The sequence below is a fragment of the Leishmania martiniquensis genome, chromosome 20 (genome assembly GCF_017916325.1).
Source record: "Leishmania martiniquensis isolate LSCM1 chromosome 20, whole genome shotgun sequence".
Lineage (NCBI taxonomy): Eukaryota > Euglenozoa > Kinetoplastea > Trypanosomatida > Trypanosomatidae > Leishmania > Leishmania martiniquensis.
Window position 1 is genome coordinate 187287 of NC_090155.1, and position 17769 is coordinate 205055.

General features: G+C 60.1%; 6 protein-coding genes across 6 annotated transcripts; all 6 read left to right on the plus strand.

The window, feature by feature from the left end:
- Positions 1-211: 211 nt before the first annotated feature.
- On the plus strand, positions 212-646 carry LSCM1_06399 (uncharacterized protein; the record flags this gene model as incomplete). The annotated part of the gene is made up of 1 exon (XM_067323829.1): positions 212-646. The coding sequence occupies one exon, from the start codon at positions 212-214 to the stop codon at positions 644-646; it is 435 nt and encodes a 144-aa protein (XP_067179143.1).
- Positions 647-1571: 925 nt separating this feature from the next.
- LSCM1_06400 (uncharacterized protein) lies at positions 1572-2270 on the plus strand (the record flags this gene model as incomplete). Its single annotated transcript, XM_067323830.1, has 1 exon — positions 1572-2270. One exon carries the CDS (start codon positions 1572-1574, stop codon positions 2268-2270), a length of 699 nt encoding a protein of 232 aa, XP_067179144.1.
- Positions 2271-3294: 1024 nt separating this feature from the next.
- On the plus strand, positions 3295-4929 carry LSCM1_06401 (uncharacterized protein; the record flags this gene model as incomplete). The annotated part of the gene is made up of 1 exon (XM_067323831.1): positions 3295-4929. One exon carries the CDS (start codon positions 3295-3297, stop codon positions 4927-4929), a length of 1635 nt encoding a protein of 544 aa, XP_067179145.1.
- A 1090-nt stretch (positions 4930-6019) lies between these two features.
- On the plus strand, positions 6020-7810 carry LSCM1_06402 (uncharacterized protein; the record flags this gene model as incomplete). Its single annotated transcript, XM_067323832.1, has 1 exon — positions 6020-7810. One exon carries the CDS (start codon positions 6020-6022, stop codon positions 7808-7810), a length of 1791 nt encoding a protein of 596 aa, XP_067179146.1.
- Positions 7811-9824: 2014 nt separating this feature from the next.
- Positions 9825-12083, plus strand: LSCM1_06403 (uncharacterized protein; the record flags this gene model as incomplete). Its single annotated transcript, XM_067323833.1, has 1 exon — positions 9825-12083. The coding sequence occupies one exon, from the start codon at positions 9825-9827 to the stop codon at positions 12081-12083; it is 2259 nt and encodes a 752-aa protein (XP_067179147.1).
- A 1831-nt stretch (positions 12084-13914) lies between these two features.
- Positions 13915-15195, plus strand: LSCM1_06404 (uncharacterized protein; the record flags this gene model as incomplete). The annotated part of the gene is made up of 1 exon (XM_067323834.1): positions 13915-15195. One exon carries the CDS (start codon positions 13915-13917, stop codon positions 15193-15195), a length of 1281 nt encoding a protein of 426 aa, XP_067179148.1.
- Positions 15196-17769: the final 2574 nt, after the last annotated feature.

A 17769-nucleotide genomic window follows, 5' to 3' on the forward strand; every position in this document is an offset into this window, starting at 1 on the left:
CACTTCATCTGCACGCCTCACCCTGGTGCTCTCCCTTACCTCCCCCTCTCCCTGTCTTCGGTGTGATTGTGCTTCGCCATTGTAAGCGGGGGCTGCAAAGAGCGCTGGCTGACACAGCAGGTTTCGCGCGACGCTCTCGCAGGGCGGAAGCTGCCTGCACACTGGCATCCATCCCACATCGCCGCTTTTTTTTCTTTAGTATAGCAACAAGATGGGCTACACTCGCGAGCGCACGAATCGGCACTTCTTCGTGTCCCGCGCCAACGCCTTTTTTTCTCGCCTGCCCATTGCCCGCATTCAGCGGGCGTTGGCAATGGAGTCCATCAAGAAGGGATACATGAAGCCGTGGAAGCACACCAAAGAGCAGATCATTGGCTCGCCCATAACGTGTAACTTCGAGTACAACCCGCGGCCGGTACGTCTCATCGGCACGATCATGGACGCGCACACGGAGGAGACAAGCATCAAAGGTGGTCTGAAGGTGTACGCGCGCAATGAGGAGGCGAACATGATGCTGTGGATCCCTGCCGGCAACCCCAAGCTGAAGTACGAGGTGACCTCGGCCAAGGGCAGCTTTGAGCATTACCTCGACGAACGCAGCAAATGGGATGAGGCATGGCTGACGGGCCGCGCTCGCATGAAGTGAGGCACGAATGCACGCTAGAAAAAGGGTGGTGGTGAGGTGCGCATCATGCACGCACGTACGCGCGTAGCGGACTCGATGAAAGCACTTGGCTGCCGTCGTTTCTCGCTGACCGCAAACGTTGTTTTAACCAACGAATAAAACACACACGCGCACATATCAAATCGATCGCATTTCGGGCGCACAGCCGCACACATGCGAAGAACCGCAAGACAACAACGAACGCGAGAGCTCCACGAGCAACGCGGAAGCGTGGGCTGCCTTGGCCAAGAGAGTCGGCGCTGGGCACTTCAGCAGGCTCTCCGGTGACATGAAGCACTGAGGTCCCGAGAAATGGGGCGAACAGGAGCGAAGACTGAGAAGGGAGGAGAGATGGGGCGAAATCCGCAGCTCCTACGGAAGAGCGGGCCCGCGACTGAGCGGAGCGGGCGCGCCTTCTTCTCTCCCTCTTACTCGTTGTTCGCGCCCGCTTGTAAGCGCCTTATGAAACCGCTCTGCTGTACACGTCTTCTGCCACGCATGCACACCTTTCTCCTCTCTGCACATCCCAACCTATAATAGATTGCAGGTGTGCTAGAGTGTTGATGCCACCTAGGTCACTGAGCCTCACACATTGCTTCAGATTCATGCTGGCCGCACGCACGGAAACACAGACAGACAGACAGACATAAGAAATAGAAGAGTGAATGTGGCGGTGTGCGCCTCGTGAGCACAGCGGGCCTCTCTCTCAGATCTGCGTGCTTTCCCTCGGGGGGCGCTGTTGCCCCTTTTTGACTTCGTCTTGCTCGTCTCTGTCAAGGATAGTGCAGCTAAGGCGCGTCTAAACCGTGGGCCGCCTGAGCGAAGAAGCGAAGCACACGGGAGCCTGAACGTTGCGGCCGCGCCACACCTGACGTGGCATCGCACCGCCTCTGTGCTCCGTGCAGCCATGCCACGGGCGACCGAGCTGCAGGAGATGGAGATGGAGATGGTGCAGGCCATGTACGACACGTACGAGCGCCTCTCCGATGACCCGCCGTCGTACTGCGTCTCCTTAGCAGCGACAGAGACGGAACCGCCGCAGCTGAAGGTGCTCATCACCTACCCGACCGAGGACTACCCCGAAACTGCGCCGTGCTCTGTCACGGTGGAGTGCATCGCCAAGTCGCGGCGCATCCAAGTGGGGGCTATCATTAAGCAAGTAGCCGCCACATGCGAGGAGAACATCGGCATGCACAGCGCTGTGCTGGTGCTGCAGCAGGTCCACGAGTTTCTCGCGCGCGCCTTCGAGGAAGAGGAGAAGGCGGACCTCCTGCGCCGCGGCGAATTGATCGCGTCTGAGGCAGCAAAGCGCGCCGGCGCTGTAGAAGCGGACCCGACCATCCGACTCGGCACGGCCGTCACGCGCGAGCTCTTCGAGGAGTGGAGTCGCAAACACAACGCGGAGAAGGCCCAGGCACGGGCGGAGCTCGAGAAGAAAGAGGTTAAGATGTCTGCCTCGAAGCTGTCAGGCCGGCAGCTGTGGGATAACAGTCTAAAGTCCGCGGATTGGGCGCTGTTCGAAGGCGAGGCCGGAGAGGACGGCGGAGAGGATGTCGACTTTGGCGCAGTCGAAGACTTCGACGAGGGTGAATTCGATCTGGAGTAAAAGAGGGCCACCGTGGATGTCTTTGTGTGCGCCTGTGTGCTCGGGAGAAAGGCGGGGGGGCCTATGGGTAATCCTTCCACCCTCTCCTTACTCCCTCCCTCTTTCTCGCCCCACCGTTTTTCGAGGTGACTGACTACGCTGCAACCATTTCTGGATGCCGTGTCCACTCTTCGTATTCATTGCTTCCGACGTGGCGGCAACGAGAGCTAAGCATCCCCAACCCAACCCCCACCCTTCGGCCTATCCTAAGAAGCATGCGCACTGGCCATTGGCCGAAGAGCTGCACCTGAGCGGTCCCACAGCAGTGCACCCGTCCCCTGCCCTCTTCTTCACACGCACACGCACACACCCACACAACGGAGGCTGATTTGACCGAATTCGAATGCTGTGAGCGTCAGTACACAATCACGAAGGCACTCGTCTTGGTGTAGGGCGGTCGCTTGTGCAGAGTAGGGACTTGGCGGCCTTAAATATGGTGGTCCTCCCTGTGCGTCTCTCTCTCTGCCCTGCGTAGACTCATCGAGAGGCAAGCTGTGGCCGAAGGAGAGTCGGCAGCTGCAATGGTGTGGTGTGGTGTGGAGGCCCACCTGAACGTCATGCCTACGAGGGGCAAAACACACGCTCACGCACATACAGAGAGAGAGAGACAAAAAGAGAGGACAGACCGCTTCGACGCAGCGTGGTGCCCGGCGGCAGATCTTTACTCCGCTTTCTGCGGCGTGCTCCTCCTCTCATGCGCAAGATGCCATCGCCGCGCCTCCTTCAAGCCTGCACGCACTACTCCCTCTCTCTTTCTATGACTCTCTTTGTACGTTTGTGCTGGCAATGAAAGAGGGCTGCGCCGGACAATTCCACTGCCGGATCACCAGCCCCTCTATCCATTCTTACTTCTCTGTACCCCCCTTCCTCTGCCCCCACTCAACGCAGACAGCGTGCCTGTGTGTGTGTGTGTGTGTCCGCACCCGTCTTCGCACATTCTGCCGCTCTCCTGAGCTCCTTTGGCGCCGTTGGATGCGCATCTAGCATGCTAGCGTCAAAGAGCATCGTGCGTGCTACTAGCAACAGCAGCAGCAGCGTTAGCACAAGCGCGTCTATTGGTCCACGTCTACGAAGGGCCACATCATGGCAGCCTAGGGGCCCTGTGCACTGTCAGCGTCGCCTCTTTCAAGTGATTCAGCGCGGCCACGATCGACCGCAGGAGTCACTTTATGACAAACTGGGCTTCGCCAAAGACAGCGATGCGCGCCGTGTGCGCCGCAGCACCACTGAACTGCGGCAGGCACTCCTGCGACGCGTTGAAGAGCTCAAGGACCCCGAAAATAACGCAGCGGACAAGAAGCGGCTGGCAGAGCTGAAGGAGGCCTACACCCGCCTCCAGAACGAGAGCTTCCGCGCTAACTACACGAGTCACTACTACGCCTCGAACGACGCTCGACTGCACGTCCTGTGCGACGGTGGCCAGGTGGCCGCCAACTTCAACCCAGAGCACCGGCAATTCACGTACGTGGACCATGCCATCGACCGCGAGAGCACCAGTAGCAGTGTTGGCGGCTCTCTGCCTAGTGGGAGAGTCTGCCGATCGACTTCCAGCGCAGGTCCTTCCAGCCGGAGCGAGGTGCCGACAGCGGAGGCGCTAGCCGACGCCTTCCGTAGCGCCACCGGCGTCGGCGAGGGCGCTAGCGGCATCACCTCATCGACAGCGACCGCCTACAAGGCGGCCGATGCAGCAGGGTCGCTGAAAGGCGAGGATATTACTCACCTGCTGCGGATCACGCTCGAGCAGAGTCTCACAGGGTGTGAAGTAGAGGTGGAGATACAGAAAAACGTGCGCTGCGTCACGTGTCGCGGCTCCGGCCGCCAGCAGCTGCGGACGCCACGGAAGTGCCCGCAGTGTCTGGGGCGTGGCTCTGCGCATCTCCCAAGTGCCACCTATCACATTGAGCGCCGCTGCCTCTTTTGTGGCGGCGGGGGGACTGTGCCAGCACCGCCGTGCCGCGCCTGCGACGGCCGTGGTGTGAAACTTCGCCAGACAGTGCGGGTGCCGGTGAGCGTGCCCGCCGGTACCTTGTCCAACTCCCTCTTCCGCCTTCGCCACCACGGCCATGACGGGGTGCGTGGTGGCCACGCTGGTGATGTGCTGGTCACTGTATTGGTAAGCGAGCATCACTTTTTCTATCGCAGTCGCGAGAGGAGCCACGAGCTGCATGCTATGCTACCCTTGCCGCTCTCCGTAGCGCTACTGGGTGGCCGTGTGAAGGTGCCAACACTAAACGGCTTCGGCATGTTACACGTGCCGCCGTGCGTGCGAAGCGGTCAGGTGCTTCCGCTGGATTTGTATGGTATATCGGAGCCCACAAGCCAAGCCTCGGTGGCGGCCGCACCTCACGTAATCTTTTACCACGCCCTGGTGATAGTTCCGAAAGGGGATGCGCTATCAGGAAGGCAGAAGGCCGCACTGCAGCTGTACGAGGCACATCGCAGCCCTTCTTCGGTGACCATTGCGGAGGCGGCAGTCTCGAAGCTGCCTTACAGCTTGGGTGATGAATGCTCGCAACCACAGGCGGCGGCGTCATCTGCAGGCACCATCTCCCGCGCGCAGCTGATGGAGAGTTGCGCCGCCCTCAAGTCCGCGTACAAGCACTGGTTCAATGCGAGCTAACGGCATAAACAAATATATATATATGTCTATATATAGTGATGCGATCGCATTTTTCACCGATCATCGTGACACTTGTGGATGGCGTGGGCGCATGTGCTCCTCTGTGCATGCGCCTGTGCGCGGATAGCATACTTCGAGCGAAGGTGCAAACGCACCAAGTACGGGGGGGCAGAGGGAGTGTGATGCGCTTCCAAGATGGGGTGTATTGTGGACAGTTAACGAGCGAGCTGCTGGGCCAGTTGCGATTGCGTTGGTGAGAAAAGAGCCAATGAAACAGCGCGAGATAGGAGGCGGATGCGTGCGGGCAGGTCAAAGACGGGAAGGCAGAAAGGGGGGTGCCCGAAAGAGGTGCGTGAATCGTTAGGCATGCGCCTCTTTGGCTATCGGCTCAGCACTCCATCCCGTTCCCCTCCCCCCACCCCGTCTGCCTCTCTGACTGTCTGTCTCACCAACCGCTTTCGATTGTGTGGCAGCCGCCATATTTGTCTCTGTTGCTTTTTGTGCGTTTTGAGGATCGCATACTGGCGAGCGCGGCAGCCTGCAGACGAGCACAGGAGTTCAGCGAAGGGGAAAGCAGAGGGAGACGGAGAGGCTGACGGTGCCGCTCTCCGCGCCACCACCCACCACCTCTGTTCCCGCGCTCTCCGGCGACGCAGCACAGAGCCGAGCGAATTCGCTTGCAAACTTCATTATTTTCTCCTCTCTCCCTCTCGCCCTCATTCCTTAGTGCGTTCGCGTTAACTCTTGCTGAAGCCAACGAGCAGCACTGTGGCTCATCGCGGCCTTTCCACTCTCCCACCAAGTCCCTGCCTTGCTGCACCTCACCTGCTGCATCATAGAGACTCCTCCTTCCCTTTACCAGCATAACATTAGACGGAAGCGGTCCTCTCCTCCTCCTCCCGCGGTACCCCTTCCCCTTTCTTCTCTTTTTTGCCTTTCTAACACACAAAAAGTCACCGAAGCCAACAAAAATCGAGGTGTTTAATTACGGTGCCGCCACGTCATTGCCGCTTTCTTCTGCACTGACTCGTTGTGCGCTCAGTGAAAGGGGAAAAAAGGGGGGGATCGGCCAACGTGCGAATTGCTCAGCATGGCGGAGCGCAAGACCGCGTCCGGTAGTGCGTACTACCTTCCCTCGCCGATGCTGCTGTCGCAGAACCAGGATGAGGAGCGGGTGAAGTTTGTCGTGGTGAGCGGCGGAGTCTGCAGCTCCCTGGGCAAGGGTATAACGACCAGTGCCATTGGCGCCCTGCTGCGTGCTGCGGGCTACCGTGTTTGCAGCATAAAAATCGATCCTTACATCAACATCGACGCAGGTCTCATGAGCCCGTATGAGCATGGTGAGGTATACGTGCTGGAGGATGGCGGTGAGGCGGACCTCGACCTCGGCAACTATGAGCGCTGGATGTCGGTGCACCTGACACGCGACCACAACATCACCACCGGCAAGGTATACCAGAAGCTCTTAGCGAAGGAGCGCGCCGGCGGTTTTCTGGGAAAGACGGTGCAGCTCGTCCCGCACTTCACGAACGAGGTTGTGAACCACATCTTCAAGATCTGCCAGACGCCCATGAACGGCTCGAGCAAGCGGCCAGAGATCTGCATGATCGAGCTCGGCGGCACGGTGGGCGACATGGAATCGCAGCCCTTCGTCGAGGCGCTGCGCCGGCTGCGCTACTCTATTCTTCCGGAGGACTTCTGCCTCCTCCACGCGACGTACCTGCCGGTGTTTGGCGGAACGCAGAAGACGAAGCCGACACAGCACAGCTGCCACGCCCTCCTTTCCCTGGGCCTCCAGCCGGACTTTCTCGTCTGCCGCAGCGAGCAGCCGCTGGCTGCAGATGTGAAGGAAAAGCTGTCGAACCAGTGTGGCGTGCAGAGCAAAGATATCATTGGTGCACCCAACGTGAACTGTCTGTACCAGATCCCCATTACGTTTGTGGATCAGGGCTTGATTGATCGCCTCTTGCACAAGTTGCGCCTGCGGTCGAGCGTGCCGCCGATGGACGTGCCGACCTACGAGACCTTCAAAAAGTTCACTCAGATTCTGCAGAACCCCAGCAACCGCAAGGTGCGGATTGCTTTTGTCGGCAAGTACGTGACAGGTGGGTCGGACGCGTATTTCTCGGTGCTGCAGTGCTTCGAGCACTGCCAGCTTGCCCTCGGCATCAACGTTGAGGTCTTCTACCTGGAAAGCGGGGAGCTGGAGGGCGAGAACGCCGAGGAGGCCAAGGCGGCGCTGCTCCAGTGCGACGGCATCTTTGTCCCTGGCGGCTTCGGTGTTCGTGGCATCGACGGTAAGGTAAACGCGGTGCGGCTGGCTCGCGAGCACAACATCCCATACTTTGGCGTCTGCCTAGGTATGCAGGTCGCCATCATCGAGCGGGCCCGCAACAAGCTCGGCTGGCGCGACGCGAACAGCGAGGAGTTCGACCCCTCCAGTACACACCAGATGGTGCGCATCATGGACGCTGACCGAGAGAGGATGGGTGCCAACATGCACCTCGGCGCGCGTGAAGTGCACATTGTGGAGCCGAACTCATGCATGCGCACCATCTATTCCAACGCCCCGGTTGTGCTGGAGCGCCACCGTCACCGCTATGAGGTGAACGCCAAGTACCTCGATGATCTACGCAAGGAAGGCCTCGTCATCTCCGCCGTCTCAGACCCCAACGCAGGCGAGCACCTGCGCGTCGAGGCCATCGAAGACCCGTCACTGAAATTCTTCCTTGCTGTGCAGTTCCACCCGGAGTTCGTCTCCACCCCGCTGGACCCCTCGCCGCCGTTCCTCGCGTTTTTCGCGGCGGCCTCTGGTAGCGAGGTGAATTGGCCCGCTGAATGCGCCGCGCGCCGTCTGCCCGTTGCTGCCCGGTCGAGCTAAACGAGCATATGACGTCATGGTGAAAGCGGAGGAGGCGAAGACGGGGAGGCGTCCAGTGCCGAGTGCCCTTTAGGATGAGAGTGGTGGCCTTCGCTTTTAGTGTGTGTGTGTGTGTGTCGCCGTCGAAAAGGAGAGGCGAGACGCAAAGACGGGGAGGAGGCGATGACGGTGCTGAGGGAGGATAGGGAACGGAGTGAGTGAGGGGGGGGGCAATGGAGTGTGGTGTGGAGAGACAATGCGGTTGTGCTCCGTCTCACGCGGAAAGAGAAGCGGTAAACGGACAGGCGTGACGAATTGGGGACAAAAGAACCGACGAGGGAAGGACACCGCTGCCTTCTCGGTGGTGAGGAGAAACGCACGTGCGCTTTCGAATGCCGCCCAAGGCGCCCCGCCCCTCCAACTACATCCTGCGAAAGAGAGAACAACGTTGACGGCTAAGCAAAAGTGAGATGAACGCTGTGTGGAGGAAAGGAGGGGGGTGGCGATCATCATGATACTGCGGCTGCTTGTCGTATTGCCCTCTCTCTGGTATAAGGACATGTTCGCGACTCCCCCCGTTCTCCTCCTCTCATTTCGCAGCGCGTACCTCCTTTCGCGCTCGCCGCTCCTCGCGCCTGCTCTCGAATGCGTTTATGCTTGTGTCGTCCACTTCGGGTGGAGGGAGGGGGAGCAGCTTTCCCGCCCTCCTTCAGCTCTCGCTGTCCCCTGTCTTCATCTCCTCGCGTGCTTGAGCGCATCGTGCTGATGAAGAGAGGGAGGGCGCGGAACAGCAGCCTCACACGATGAGAGAGGGAGGGAGGAATGACGGCGGGGAGGTGGAAACATCAGTCACAATCTGAACAGAGGGTGTGGCACGCAACAGCAATCCTGCAAGGAGGCGAACAACTATGGCGCGTCTCGTACCGTACTTTTTTCTGTTCGTGTGTGTGCGCGTGTATACCCTACGTCTATCAGAGAAGGGATCGTGGTGGTCAGAGCGGTTGCATGTACCTGCTGAGCGGCATCTCGTCCTTCTCGGGCTTATGCTCACATGATGGCTCCCATTCGTTGCCGTTGTTGCTGTGACGTGCTGATCGCCCCCTCCCTGACTCCCCCTTCCTCCCCCCACTCACAGACAGACAGACACATATCTGTGCACGCGATTGCGACGAAGACGATAATAGCTTCGCTGGTGCATGGAAGAATAGGAAATTATTTTTTAAAAGTCACCCCTCTCCGTTCTCTTCTCCTCTCTCCCCCACACACACACGCACACACGAAGACACACAAAAGCATAGACACCTGCAATGGTTCCGCTTGCATCGCATCCAAGGGCGGTCCGGCGGCAACTTCTGCCGCCCTCCACCCCCCCACCACACACACACACACACGCCCTCTTCCCTTTCCCTACAGCCCGAATATTTCGGCTCTCGACTTCCTCTCGAGGGGAGAGAGGCAAGAGGGAAGTAAAAGCGTGTATGAGTGGGATGTCATGCTAAAATGCAGTACGGCCACCTTCTTCGACCATAGATCCGAAACGCCGGAACGCTGCGTGCTCGCGAACGCACGCGCTCTCTCTCGGAGCTTCACCTCCCTTTTCTCATGATTGCTTCGCTCTTCGTCGCTTCTGCACTTTTGCTTTCAACTTACGCGCCTTTCACAGGTGCGTCTGATATATATTCTCGTCTGATATATATTCTCGTCTTCAATACACGCTCCTTGCGAGCACCTTTGACCCCCTCCGCTCCCCTTTCACTGGCAACCAGAGAAAAGGGAGCGGGCCGGCTCACGCACTCGGTGCCTCACCTACACAAACACAGAAGGCGCCCTACCTCCACCGCTGGTCAGTCCTTCAGCAGTCGGTGCTGGCGTCTCTTTTAATGTCGAAAGCGTGCAGGCAGTGCATGTGCATCAACTCTATCGTGGACTGGCGTCGCTCCTCCCTCCGACACACACACACTATCTGACCTCCTCATTGAACTGACCTGGAGTCGCCTAGGCCCTCTGCAGCTCGGCCTCTCATTGCGCGCATGCAATGCATACGACTGAGGGTGGCTGCGCGCAGGTCATTGAACAGGTGAGCGATGACTACTTCCCCTCTGAAATTCATGAGGCGGGCCTTCAGCAGCCGCTGCCGCGCAGCGGAAGCACCGCCCGAAACGGCGGCGGACGGTCGCCACTGGATGCGACCTTGAACAGCTGGCAGGAGCTCGAGGCGTACATCTACTCAGACGCCGCGGTGCTGGATGTGCAATCGCACACGCGGATTCGCGCTCCCAGCGCGGCCGTGCGGCGACGCTGTTGGCGCCTCATGAACTGTATGCGTGGACAGAGCCCACCCATCGACATCACCATCACAGATCTTACGTCACCGATGAAGTCACCCAAGGGGCCTTCATCGGTGGCGCTTCAGGAGGTGACTGCTTCTTCCATTGCCGACCGCTCAGCGTTGAGGGCGCTGCTGCATGCATCTTCTCTCGACCCGATGCTCCATTCCCCTTGGACCCCATGCTCGTCCACGGTCAGCATGAGCACACCGATATCCAACGCCTCGCAGCACGGCTGCTATCCTCTGGAGGCGGCGAGCGAAACGGCAAGCGTCATGGCTGGCGAGAGTGCGCGCGATGCGCCTGTGGTGTCCGGTGGGGGTGCCAAGCCGAAAGGCTCGAACCGACCGATGGCGGCGCCAGGCGCAGCAGGCACTCAGAACACAACGCAGTGGCGGCTGCTCAATGCACCGTACTTGGCTCGCAGCTTCACAAGTGATGCATTTCCGTCCGAGTGTCTCGAACTGCTTGACGGACTCCCCACCGGCGCACAGATGGAGGACTGGAGCGTTTTCGTTGTGGCGGCCACGCTCAACTTTTACCGACGGCAAGCGTATGCGTGGGCGAGTTCGTGGTGGACGTGGGAATGCGGACTGATGGGCAGCGGCGGCCACCTGCTCGCGGGGTGGCTGGCGACACCATCCAGTGTAAGTGCTGCCGTGGGTGACGGCGCATTCGGCGCGGCAGGAGGAGGTTCCAGCGTTGGCGGGCACGCGGCGACTTCCGCTCCTCCTGCCTCCGCTGCGGCTCACCTACTGGTGAGCGTGCTGTGTACCGTACGCCTTCTGCTCCTGTATGTACTGTATACTCTGTGTAGCCTGCTGCGCGGTGGGCAGCGCGTGTGCGCGCATCTCCTGCGTCTCGAGGCATCCTCTACACCTCCAGCGAAGGAGTCCATTATTTGGACCCTCGCCACGAACCATCGGTGGCGACGGCAAGTGGAGCTGGCACTTGTTAGCATCGCCTGTAGCCTCCTGGTGATGTGCGCTCTAGTGCTCATACGCTACCGCAAGTACGTGCGAGCGTTGAACGTGTGGGAGGCCGAGATGGCGCGCCGGGATGCCGCAGAGGTGGGGAGGTGGATGTCTGAAGTGGACGCTCGACATCAGAGGGCGCGCACCCCGCCCTCCGTAGCCATCTCCGCAGAAGAGTCGCTGCAGGCCAGCAGCAGCTGCATCTTCAAGTTTCCCATGAAGGCGGCACTGGCGCCGCGGCGTCACAGGGAGCGCCTTCTCGGGGCGTTGCGAACAGAGATGCGGTGTGGAGCGCCGGAGAGCCTCGCAAAACGTCAGACTGGACCGTGTCACCACGTCAACGTCGAGAATGAGGCAGGCGGGGATGCAGTCTCTTCTTTCTACCTCCCGCGCCGGCCGTCTGAGAGCAGCGCCTGTGGCATGGCCGATGCGTTGCCGATGCACTTCCCTAGCGAGCTGCTTCAGGAGCCTTTCCGCAATTCTAGCGCTGCCGCTGCTGCTGGCGGGGCTCGTGCAATCGCACGGAGTGCAAAGATGCCGGCAAAGTTATTTGACAGTCGTGCCTCGCTGCATGAGGATTGCCCATCGCCGCTAGCTAGTAGTGGGCGACTGCATGGAGTAAGCGGCAGCGCTTGGAGCACCAATGAAGGCAGTTGTGCTCATGCCCAGCGGGCAAGATCGCTACCACTCACACCGGCGCTGACATCTCCAAGTGCATCGCGCGGACCGGAAAGCCGAGTGGAATCGTCGATGGCCACCCCGTCGCTGCACGTCTCACTCGGCACATCGAGCAGCACCACAAAGTTGCGGAGAGGGAAAGCCGCCCTTCGACGGAGACGGCACCGTCCCAACGCAGAGCGGATGCAACTCACGCCTTTTCTCGTTTCAGCTTCCGCTGTGGCAGATCAGGGCCTGGACGTGGATAGGGACCTCGCGATGGCTGCAGAGGCGTCGTCTGCACTCATCTCATCGATGCGGTCGCGGGGCTCGTAGGCAGCGGCGCGGGGAATGCTGTCCGTCTTGGGCTGCACTTGAGGAAAAGCTTACGCGCGGAGAGCTGCCCCAACGCCTATTGAGGCGAGAGGTAGTTGTGTTGGGCGGCGAGGCGGGGAAGCGAGTGGGGCCGAGGAGCGATAAGTCGGCGTGGAAGTGTGGCGGCCATCGTCGCAGCGCGCGCTCTCTCTCAACGTCGAAATCGGCATGTGCCCACCCCGCCTTTGCTGCCGTCTGTCACGACGGAAAGGCCCGACGCAGACTAAGCCGCTGACGAAGTCGCGCAGGTGGTATAGATAGCGGGCGATGCACATATCGACTTGGCAGAGAGATAGCCAACAGTCCTTTTAAAACTAAGGGGAGCGTCATAACGTTGTGGCATGCGAGCAGCCCACATCGCGAATGGTGCGCGATGCCACTTCGCTTCGCTTCGCCACACGCACGTGTGTGTGTGTGTGTGTTTCTCCACGCATCGCCGCCAGTCCGCTGTGCGTGCGGCGAAACAGACCCACCGGAGCGCGTACTCTTCCAGTTTGGTGGCTGCACGAACGGAAGCGTCGACGTCCTATACATCCACGTATCTATTCTTTTCCATGTGTCACAGGAGGTCAACGACTCGCTGCGGCTCTGACCCTGTGTTACAAGTCCGTGACGTGGTGCAACGCGGGGGCCGAATTGGTTAACAGCAACCCCCTCATGCATTTTCGCTACGCCTGTGCCTCAAGCGTTGCCTACCCATCTCCTTTCTTAGGTCGCCTCTTAGCCGCTCCCATCATGGCAGCCGCCGTGCGTTGCATCCTTCCAGGGCGGCTCAAGGCCCCTCATACACACACACACACACAGACACACAGGCACACATACGTTGGTTGGCAGTGGGTGCCAGCTGACACGCCCTCCAGTCACGCGGATGCGTTGCCTAGTACATGTGTGCTATGAAATGCGTTTCCCGTGGAACGTGGGCTCCGCAATGCCGTCCACGGCATGGTCACTGATGTCAGCTATGGGCAAAGGGAGGCGGCTGCTCCTCATTGTGAGGAGCTTCATCCGGTCACCACACTGCGGTGTCTCAGCAGTGGCAGGGGCAAGGTCGCCGTCTGGGTTCCATGCCAGAAAGATTTGTATACGAGGCGTCCGGGGATGCCACGCGCTGGGAGGCACCACCCCGTCATGAGAACGGTGATGCATGCACGTGTGCATGCTCCTGTATGTACATATGCGCGTGAAACATCACCGGCTCCTCTTTAATGCTCCAGGCGACCAGATAAAAGGGGGCAACACCTCTGAGGGGTCGCCCGCGTACGCGTGTGTGTATGTGCGCTTCCGGGGACTTCAACAGCTAACGGGGAGGAAATGCACGTGACTCCGCGCATGCTGAGCATAGGCGCGAGTCGAGGGTGCATCCCCTCATACACCCCTTCCCCACCACCACCACCGTCACCATACATACACACACACATGCACATGCACACCCTCAAGAGATCCCTTTGCCCTCCCACCCACCCACCCCCTCTCCCTCTCTGACCTGTAGCTTGGTGCCGCCCCGCCCTTTTTCCCCGGGCCTTTCTCTTCCCCTTCTTTACCCACACACGCACACACACACACACATCTGCGGCTTCCTCTAAGCCAGAGCATCAAAGAGGGTGCGCGGATCGCCCGAGCTCGCTTCGCAGTCGTTTCCTCACCCCCACCGCTCACCACGTCTCTTCTTCCCCTTATCTGCTCACTCTCTTCGCTCGTCTTCCCTCTTTTCCCCCGTTCCCCCCTCTCTCTTTCGCTCCCTGCATCTGTGCCCTTTGGGCTCCTTAGCGGCTTGCACAACGGCGACACAAACATGAATGAGGCGAGCGTCGCCACCTCTGCTGCAGCTTCCACCGCGGCTCTGCAGCACCCCTCTGGCGAGAGGAGTGCGACCGCTTCTCTCGCATCAGGCCCCGCTGTGCACCGGGATCCGCAGGTGCCACAGCCTTCTAGCGCTTCTCGCACCTCTACTGGGTCTGCTAGTGTCGCAGAGGCGAAGCCAGTCACTGCCACCGTGTCAACTGCCGCCGACCCGAGCGAGCCGGTACTTGTAGGCAAGGTGGTGCTGGAAGAATCCAGCCAAGTGCAGGCGCCATGCTGCGCCTCCGACGGTGACAGCAGCCAGAGCGCCGAGCAGTACAGGCGGTCGCTACCCGAGACATCATTGTCATCTTCCTACTCGTACAGCAGCACCGACTCTGTCTGTGAGGCTGACGTCGTGGACGAGACGGAGCTCATCTTTGATTTCGGACGCTACGTCGGCCAGGTGGATCCGCTGACGGGACTGCGCCATGGCCACGGGTGCCTACACTACAAAAGTGGCAACATCTACACTGGCCAGTGGCGTGACGGCGCCGCCGACGGCTTTGGCGAGAAGCGTTACAAGAACGGTGATGTGTACCGCGGCAACTGGCGCCGCGGGAAGCGCTCCGGCCGTGGTGCATATCTTTTTAACGAAGGGCATTTTTACGACGGTATGTACGTCGAGGATGAGCCGGAGGGCTACGGCATCTACACCACCCTCAAAGGCGACCGCTATGCAGGCCGGTGGAAGGCTGGGCACAAGCACGGCAAAGGCCGCGAGACGCTCGTGAACGGGCAGGTGTTCGTCGGCAACTGGCGCCACGGTAAGAAGCAGGGTCGTGGCAAGCTGTACCTTCCCGGTGCGCAGAAATATATTTACGGAGTGTGGAACAACGACGCCTTCTTCCGCGAGCTCACAGCCAGCGAAATGGGCGCGGATGGGGAAGCGGACATCGTGGACGAGTTCGGCATTCCGCGCGATCCGTCCTCGGCGCGGGTGACACCGCCGACGGCGATGTCTCCAGCATTTGCCGCTGGCATAACTGATCGCATGCTCATGGGAGTGACAGCGCTTGAGGACCGCATGGAGTCACTCGGCAGGGCGCTGGAACACGTGATAAGCAGCATTGGCGGGGACGGAAGCGCACAGGCACCGGCCGCCGAAGCTGCTGGAGCCCATAGCCCGGCTACCGGTGCTGGTGCGCTCGCAGAGGATCCCGTAGGACAGCCGGTGCAAGGCTTCGTCGTTAACAGCCTCCACGAGGAGGATGACGATGTGGAAGGGGCCTAGGAGGTGGTAGCAGTGTAGACGGAATGGCATCATTCTATGCCATCCTTACCCTATGATGCCTTTTCTCTTGTACAGGCAGTGGCGCCCTCAAACACCACGCACCGATTAAGCAACGCAGAGGAATAGGAAGGCGCCGCCGCTGCTGCCGCCGCTGGATGTAGGGTGCGAGACGGCGCGGCAAGGCTTCTTGCAAGGTGAAGTTGGCGTGGATGGCGTAAATGCCGCGTCTGCCCGTGGCCTCTGCTTTCGTTTTGTTTGCTCGCCCGCTTTCCATCGGCTCTGTGTGTGTGTGTGTGCGCTGCGGGTGAAGCTGTTTGTGAAGGCTCGCCATCACGATTCTGAACGTTGCTGTACTCGAGCGAATCGCTTCATATATGTGCATCTATGCACGTGCACCAACTGTGCTCCTAATCAGGAGCATTCTGGTGCACGATGCACGTAGGTATGACGCACAACTTCAGCACAGACACACGTAGACAGGCTTTTTTTCTTCTTCGTTGCTTTTGTTGACGTCTCTCATCTCACATCGCTCTCGCATGCGGCCAAGAACGGATGAGCCGCGCGTGTTCCATCAGTACCCCGGCCTAAAATCACCACCGTTTGGGACGGCGCCCTTCCCCTCTCCCCTTTTTCTATCTTCGTCCCCAGCCTACCCAGCGACTGTCTTTTTTCTGTGTGTGTGAGCGCGCACATTAGCCGACGCGCAGGCGTTCACTCACTGTTGCTCTTGCTTCACGCTGCCGGAGGTGGGAGACTCTCAGGTAACGCGTACGCTTCGTTTTTGTTGTTGTTGCTCGGGGCTCACCCGAATCACAAACTCTTCGCCAAGCGAATGGGAAGCTGTGCTGCAGTGTGATTGCTCCATCGATTCGCCGGGCCTTTGCCTGCCACAGCGGCAACGACTCAATGACGTGCGCGGCTCAGAGCACCGCGACAGCGCGTACCTCCGCAGCAACCTGGAAGCGCACCAGGAAAGCAAGTCAAATGGCTCATGCAGTAAGACGCGCTGAAGCCTTACCACGCACACACACACACACAGTGCCGCGGAGGAGCACGGTGGAAGTCATGGCAGCGCCGTCCCGTCTACGGTGCGCGACAAAGCCGACGCGACGGGGAGCCGCGCTGGCGAGATGAGCCAACGCATCTCTCTCTCTGATCTCATTGAAGAGGTACACATACTCGAGGTTGGGTCGCGGATGCACCGCGGCAACGCCCCACCCGCTCTCCACGCCCCCCTCTCAACCAACGATGATGCATGCAGAGGCCATGCGCCTCCACCCTCCCCTCCCCTACGCACGCCCTATGTGTGCACACCGGCACTGAGACATGGGGCGGCCTCCGCCTCCTAGTGCAAGAGAGTAGATGGCTGGCGCGTTGGTGAGGCGGTGTCAGCGGCAGCCAACGTAGCATTCGGTAGCCTCCCTCCTCCCTTAGCGCTCCACTAAAAAGCGGCACAGCGGCCCTCGAACTTCTCAGAGTTGGTCGGACCGAGGCGACACTGCGCGGAGTCCGATGCGAGTCCGCTGCAGATGTCGATGAGGTTTTCTGTGAGAACGCCGCAGGGTACCTGAAGCTCACAGCATCGCCGTCAGCAGCATCACGGCTACACGGCTTGAGAGGCTTACTACGTCGCTCCCCCCTGAGGCCGCACAAGCCCGATGGGGAGCCCCTCCCCCTCGCCTTGCAGCGATGCCACGGCGACCGACAATCCGTGTGCGCAACCTGAGCAACTTACTTTGCGGCGACTGCACGAACATCTGGAAGGCAGGCACGAGCCTCAGCCGGGCAGCTCTCGTCCTCACCGCCCCACCGCGGGGCAGAACCCCGCATCGTAAATCAGCGCCACCGAGGCGCTTTGACAGGCGCAGTGCCTGTAGGCTACGCTTGCACGTTCAACTCCGCACATCACAACGTCATTGCCGCTTTGTTTGCCCCCAGCGGCGGGTGACTGGCAGTGACAGGGTGGACTACAGATTGCATTGCCACCAGCCACCCTGCAAGCACGGCGGCAGCCCACTCCCTCCTCCCCCCGACCCGCCGCTTTTCTTCATCAGGGCCTCCGTTGCAGCGATGAGCCCGGTGTGCGACAAGAGCTTCAGGAAGCGCCTGGGGCTCACAGCACCAATTCATTTCGCTGCATGATGTTACCCGCAATGGTGCGATGATGCGCATCTTGGCGGCACTTCTCGGACTTTCCTCGTCGAGAACTTTCTGTCATCTTCCCCTCTGCCGCCCTCAGGACGACGAGGCCTGAGTTCTCTGTGCGCCGGCACGTCCCCGTCCGCGAGGCTCCTTCACTGAACACATCAAACCCCCTCAAAGGCGATCGGATGGAGGCGGCAGAGGGCACCACCCGCCCACCCCTGCACCCACAAGCTCAGCGCGGCGTCTCCTTTGATGAGGAATATGCAGGCGAGTCGCCTAAACACGCCCTCCGTCTCATCGTTGGAGGGGGGAAGAAGGCACAGTGAGCCGTCCCCCGACCAGTGCCCCCGTCCTGATGGCAGGTCTGAATGTGCGCTATCGCAAGCGCTGCGCGCACGCATTATCAGCGTCACCTGGCATGGCGTATCG